Source organism: Myotis davidii, unplaced genomic scaffold (genome assembly GCF_000327345.1).
Source record: "Myotis davidii unplaced genomic scaffold, ASM32734v1 scaffold575, whole genome shotgun sequence".
In the NCBI taxonomy this organism is placed as follows: domain Eukaryota; kingdom Metazoa; phylum Chordata; class Mammalia; order Chiroptera; family Vespertilionidae; genus Myotis; species Myotis davidii.
In genome coordinates, this window is record NW_006290306.1 from 2162529 (window position 1) to 2169330 (window position 6802).

Sequence of the window (6802 nt, forward strand, 5' to 3'; positions counted from 1 at the left end):
AGGGGTCAGGAGCGCGTTTCTTTTCCGCCTCCCTGAGTCTTAGCAAATATTGGTGGGGTGGAGTACGCGGCCCCACCTCGGACCTTCAGGGCCACAGTTCCTGCTACCCGACCATTCCCGCCCCCCTCACCGCTTCACTCTCCTCCCCCTTCTTCCTCCCACCCCCACCCGGGTTCCCGTCTCCAGGCTGCGTTATCTGCATCTTCACTTTTAAATTTCCGCTTCCCTCCCTCTCTCCTGTCGCTGCGCTCCCGGGCCGGGCAGCCGTGGCTCCCTTTATCTCTGCACCCCTCCTCCCCAAGCCTTCTCCCTCCAACTCCTCTCCCACTCTCTGCTCTTCCCTGGAGACCCGATCTCCTTCCCTGTCTGCCTTTCCAGGGCTCCCAGGCCTCTGGGCCAGCGCGGGGCGTCTTCCCCACAACTGCAGTGCGTTGCCCCTCCCCCCCTTTCTGGGTCTCTTCCGTTTAGTCTCTCCTCCTGCCTCCACCCTTTCTCTCCCTTCTGTCTCTCTCCTCCTTTTCTCATTCATTTGTTCCCCGTTAATTTGTGGCATACAGTAAGCTCATGAGCCCCCTTCCCCTTCCACCACAATGACCACTCTCCCAGCCTTCCCATTCCATGTCATCCCAGCCTACATCCACCCTCACAGCTGCTACCATCCTGGCTATCCCTAAATCACTTGGGAATTGGCACCTTACTCTTACAAGAGTAAAGGGGCTAATACAGGGTTGTGTTCTGTACAAGGCCCCCAACTCAGGGGGAGTGGAGGCTGAAATCCACTCTGAAAAAGTGGCAAAGATGCTGATTGTGTATTAGCCAAACTGACGTGCTTCCCAGGTGGCTTGGAGGCTCTGGGCACTTGTGGGTCTTCCTAACTCTGGGTAGGCTGCCAAGGAGGGGTGCTGGCTAAAGGCTCTGGGCCAGGAGCCACCTGCAGCCATGAAGCGCCTGGTGGCTACTGTTGGAATTGGTACTCTTCAGGCCTTTTTCTCCCGCTACTTGAGCCCAGGAGGTGATGAGGCCTGGAACTCCAGGGCACGTGGATTAGAATGGGCAAGTTTTCTGTAGGATCCTGGTTCTGGGGTGCCTGACTGAGAATGGCTGGAAAGTCTAACGTGGTGGGTTCTTGCTGTCACTGCCAGTGTTTGTCTGTACTGGTGGAGGGTGTTTTCTTAGCACTTCCCCAGACAGAACGTAAGGAGCAGGTGGTCAGAGCCTGGAGACACCAAGGTTCAGTCACTTAATGCTCTCATCGGAGAGGCTTCCCAGAGTGAGCAGTCTATCCAGACATCCCAACTCTAAACTGGTGATGGATCAGCATCTCAGGTTCTGAGCCCCTGCCTCACTGAGGACTCAGGTGTTAAAGGGGTAGGTGGGCTCCAGGAAGAATTTGTGCGGGTGTGGGATGGGGGGTAAGTGGGAGGGTAGGCGATGGGCAGGTGTGTGGGGGTGGCAGATGAGAGTTGTCCTTTAATTAACCCCATCTGGATCTTGGCTAAATCGGTAAGGAATTGTCTTCCTCTACCCGCTATGGCCTTTGGCTGAGTGCAGCCAATGAGCAAGTTCCAGGCAGGGTACAGGTCCCACAGGGTTCTGCAAGCCACCAGTCTGCCTGGAATGGGCCTCTGCAGCCACCACACCTTTGTTGTCAGTGTGGGGAGCAGAGTCTGACCCCCAGGTCTGGGAAAACAAAAGTTGTTACAAATATTAGCTTCCCCAACTCCCTTGTTGTACAGGTGAGGACACTGATACTAAGAGACAGATAATGCCCTGTTCAGGGTCACACTGCCAATTTCTGAACCCATCTTGCTCTTTCCAGCAGCCACAGACCCCCCCAGAGAGAGAACAGCTCAGCTGATGGTAGAGACCAGATCTCCCTTTGTCCGTTGTCTGCTTCCCAAAACGGAGTCGGGAGATGCTGGGCTCTGAGGCCAGTTTGTCTGGGTTCAACTCTGGGTCTCATTTCCTAGTGTGACTTTTGGAAAAGTTACATAACCTCCCCACCTTAGTCTCTTCATCTGTAAAATGGGGATTATAGTACCTATTACATAGGGTTATAAGGCTTATACAACACATGCTGACTGCTCAGACAAGGCTCTCTCTAAGCATTTAGCTATTGTTACTGCTACTACTCCCAAAGAGACAGTTAGGAAGCCTGTGACTAGGCAGGAATCCCAGGCTCCTTTGGGGCCCAGAAAAGTTTGGAGCTTAGGTGAGCCTCCACTTAGCATGGATTGGGGTCAAGAGCCCTTGTTCGAATCACCAATTAAGTGGGTAGCCTCACTGAGGCTTCTCCCTCTCAGAGGAGGTCCAGTTTTTTTATTGGTGAAATGGATGAAGCATGGAGTGTTAGGAGAATCATCTGCAATAGACTCCACCTAGAACGCTGTCCCTTGGTTTCTGGACCTAACTCTGGGATCCATGCGGGGGGAGACTGGGGAAGGAAAGGAGGGTCCTAATTGACTGCCCCAGTGCTTTTCCATAACACCACAAGCATTTTCAGGGGGTTCTCAACGAATCCTCCAAACATCCCTGTGACACAGGTAAGGCAGGGATCACTAGCCCCAGTTTACAAAAGAGGGAATCGAAGCTCAGGGGTGGTATGTGATTGGGTCTGACTTCTGGTGTTCTGACTTCTAGTTCAGGGCTCTTCCCCCAGGGAGCAGATGCCCGACTGCACAGCTGGACCCGCGGGGACTGCCAGGTCCAAGTCTGACTGTTTTTCAACATCATCCTGCCTCCCCTCAGTTGGGGCAATGATCTGAGCCACCCCTCCGCATTGATAAGCCCACTAGGGGCTGGAAAACACAAGCGTTCCTGAGGGAGGGACATGATGAGAGGAGTCCCCAGAGCCTTGGAGGTCCTACCTCTGTGGGACTGAGGGTGTTATTACCTGGACAAAAGAGGAAACTAGGAAGAAACTACATTGGTGACAGGGGCTCTGGTGGCTGCTGCCACACTCAGTCCTGCCATGTCTGTGGGCTTCTGCTACCTGCTCCATAACCCAGGCTCACTGTAGTCAGTGGCTGAGGGGTTGCCTCTCCAGCTCACCAGTTCTCCTAAGAGTGGGAAGGAAGAGGAAGAATGAAGAGTGAGTTGTTTGGAACAGTAGAGAGGAGGGGTATGAAAATGCTTTGTAAATGCTGGAGTTCAAACAATGTGAGGGATCATTATTATTCAGACAAAAGGTCTGGAGGCTCTGTTCAGAGAGAGGAAGTCTCCCCCTTAGAAGGTCCTGGTAGACAGTGAAACCTCCCACTAATTCCTCCTCTCACACTCTTGCTTTTCTGTAAGGCAGAGATTTTATAAGACTGGGAAAAGGATGCAGACTTCTCTAGCCAAAGAGGGAGGGAGGTGACAATAAAGACTGGAAATGCCATAGGGGTTAAAGTTGAACCCAACAGAGCTCCTGCACAGAGCCCTGCCCTGCATGATGGTGCCTGTCCCAGGACTGAAGTGCAGCATTAAATCCTGCTGTGGAGCTGCATGCACTCCAACCAGGGGATGGCAATAGTGCCATGTGGCCACAGTGGCCACCCCAAGCTGATGGGCCTTTACCAAGGAGTGATGTGGGACTAGTTGTAGTTAACAGGATACCCAAGACTCTTCCCAGCAGTTTCCTCTCAGCCTCATGAGTCTAGCCACCCACTCATTCAGTTATGCTCCATAATCAAAGGTCCTGAAGCCTGAAGGGAGAGGCAGGTTGGCAGGGAAGGACCCTCAGAAAGATGAGGATGGAAATCACAAAGCAAGACACAAAAAAAGAGGCAAGAGGGCAGGCAGGTTCGGGAGGCTTTATTGAGGGTCCTCAGGAGAGGTGTTGGGGCCATATGGCCCATTGCTGTACTCTTCGAATGGACTGCAGCCACCCAGTATGGACCTGTGTGCCAAATCCGCTGTAGGTATGGAGCTCCCTGCCATGCTAGTCCTGCTCCAATACATACTGTTAACCCTGGTAGCCTGGGTATTGGTAGGCCACCCACCTAGACCAGCGAGGGCAAAAGGGTGGTAAGTAGGCTCTGCCCCTGCCCCATCAATGTCCTCCATTAGTAGTAGTCCTCCTTTCACAGTTCCCAACCCTCAGCTCCAACACCATTGCTTTCCTACATAGATCTCTTCCTTCCCTGCTCACTGGTCCACATCTTCCTATCACCTTCCTGACCATGTCCCCTATTCCTGCCCTCCACTGCCTCCTCATCCAAGTTTTTAATATTTTCCCCATCCCTATATTGTTCCCCTGACTCCTATGACCTGCCCCTCCCTCCCAGACAATCTCCACCATTTCACTTTCTTCTGCTTCCTTCCAAGTCTCCCATCACCTCTCCTCCCTCTGTCCTCCAGTCTCCAACATCTCTCTTACTATGTCTTTTAGCATGCCCATTACCTTTCCTCACTCTCCTCTCTGTTCTTCTCATCTCCCTTATTCCAGTCCCAGGACTCACGCTTCAGAGCTGACTTTAAGGGAACCCACATCCCTACTGGCCCAACCCATGGAGGGCAGGGATGGGTAGTCATCACTGTGTTCAAACCTGCAACCCTCGAAGTTGTCCCCCTCAAATAGTGTCGCAGGGCTGTCACTGTGGTTCTGAGGCACAGAAAGGTAGGGGTCAGCCCTCCAAAGAGGTGTTAATGGGTACATTCTCAGCATCACTCCCCTCACTTCACTGCCAACACAGGTTGTGCAGATAATTAGGCTCCACAAACACTCCTAGCAGTTATTCCATTAGCTTCCTAGCAGCCTGAAAAGCTGGGGTGCTCAGAGATTCCCAGTCTGGTCTCTTCTATGGCTTTGGATTGAGGTGGTGAGACTGAAGGGGGTGTCCTAGAGACCTTTCCAGGTCAGGGCTGGAAAGTATCTTGTGACATTGACCTATTTTTCATGAGGAAAATTAGAAGTCTTGAGAGAAATCTGGTCCATTAATGAAGACAGTTTCCCTAAGGAAACTGCACTCATTGACTAACCCAGTCCCCTGCCCAGAACCCTGGGCAGCCCAACTAATGGGTTGGATGGCAGAGTCAGAACAGATAGGCCAGGGCATCAGTGTTGGTTTGGTCTGGGCTTCCACAGTACCAGGTTCTTCCCCCTGAAAGGCTCCTTGGTCTCCTGGAATGGAGAAGCTTGCTCTCTGCCCTCCACCTCCCAGTCCCTGGCCTCACCAGCAGGGTACCTAAGTCAGCACAAACAGGAAGTGAGATCCTCCCCTTTAGTATATTTGATTTATTACCAACCCTTTCACCACAACACACACACACACACACACACACACACACAGACACACACAGAGACACACACACACACACGCACACACACACACACGCACACTCACACTGACCTTTCTAAGCTTTGATTCCTGGATTGAGCTCTAAGTCTCATCTGATCCCCATTTCCACACTAGTGTATGGGGCTAATAGCAGCCACCCAGACCTCATAGGGCTGTGTGATCACAGAGGCACTCTCTCACTCTTGCCCACAACTGGATGTGAGAAATCCCATGCCTCTCAAGACTGGCAGGGACTCAGCGCTGTCCGTGGTGCTGATCTTCAACGTCTGGCTTAGGTCCACAATCCAACCTTATGGACAGCCCTCTACTTCTGGGAAGTAATGCCACTACCACCCATCTAAGAAAGATTTGTTTATGCACCCCCAGTCAGTGGATGTCCTTTTGGAGGCAGCACGGTGGGACCAGAGCCTGGATCCAGGAGTTAGGAGGGAGAAGAAGAGCAGGAGAGCTGTGCTCACCCGGCAGAACACAGACCGGAAAGAGAGCAGCTGGTCGCTGCTGTGGTGGCCACCACTGTCATTCCAGGTGCTCCAGCAAGAATGGTCACCCTTCTCCAGAATGATTTGCTGTCCCTGGAAATTGGGGTACTCAGGCCATCCAGCTGGGGAAAGGTAAGGGGAGCTGGGAAGCATCTGCCCAGCAGCACTATTTCCTCCTCCTCCCCCTCGTTGTTGTGATTGAAAAGATTGAGAAACCCGATCCTTCCCTCTAATCCCAGGCCCTTTCCCTGACGCATCCACTGCATGGCAGACCAGCTCCTTTAGGGCTAAACACCCTGAATAGGGTTTGAGGGGTCCAGACTTCCAGCTCAGTGCCCTTAGGGTCGAAAGAATTTTCCAGCTTACAAAGATCACCCAACCAAGTGCTTCTACATCAAGAATTTAGATGCCTGCAAAAGTAGGTGTAGGAACCCTACTGCACCCCAACCGGCATAGCAACCTATGATAACAACAGTCAGCTCTCCCAAGGGCCCAGGCTCTAGGAGACCAAGGTGGATCCAGTGGAAGAGATTTGGCTTCTTGTGTTAAATGAAGCGCAGATCCATCTAACTTGGGAGAGGAGATTAAACTGGAAACCTCTTCATTGTTCAAGCTGGCCCCACGGCTCCCCCGCCTCTGCAGCAAAGGTTCCCTTTTTGCCTTTATTCTTTTAGCTCGCACTCTGTCATATGACTGGTCTTGAGGCTGCTGGGGATTTGGGGGAGGCCAGAGGGTTTCCTCTGTTGGTGGGTCTTTATCAGGCAGGGCTTACAGACCGGGGAGCGGGGAGCGGAGGGCTGAGAGATGTCTCAGACTGGGAACTTGGGCTAGGGGAGCCCAGAGCCCCGCAGCCCCGCCGAACCTGGGCGATCACTCACACACCGCATTCCGCCTTGATGAGCGCACCCTTCGCAGGCCTCCGCCCTCGCAGGTGTTCGTGCAGTCACTCAACAGCCGACCGCGGCGGCCCTGGAGTCCTTTTTCTCTCCGAGTGTGAGGCAGGCGGACTCCGGCTGGCCCGGCGGGGAGGGCGCAGCTCAT

The 6802-nt window shown here is 53.1% G+C and overlaps 1 protein-coding gene across 1 annotated transcript; it reads right to left on the minus strand.

Annotated features, from left to right (window-relative positions):
* Positions 1 to 3808: 3808 nt before the first annotated feature.
* CRYBA2 (crystallin beta A2) lies at positions 3809 to 6802 on the minus strand. The gene is given in 4 exon segments (XM_015563689.1): positions 3809 to 3983; positions 4443 to 4585; positions 5741 to 5883; positions 6640 to 6802. Coding segments are annotated over 4 exon segments (624 nt in total).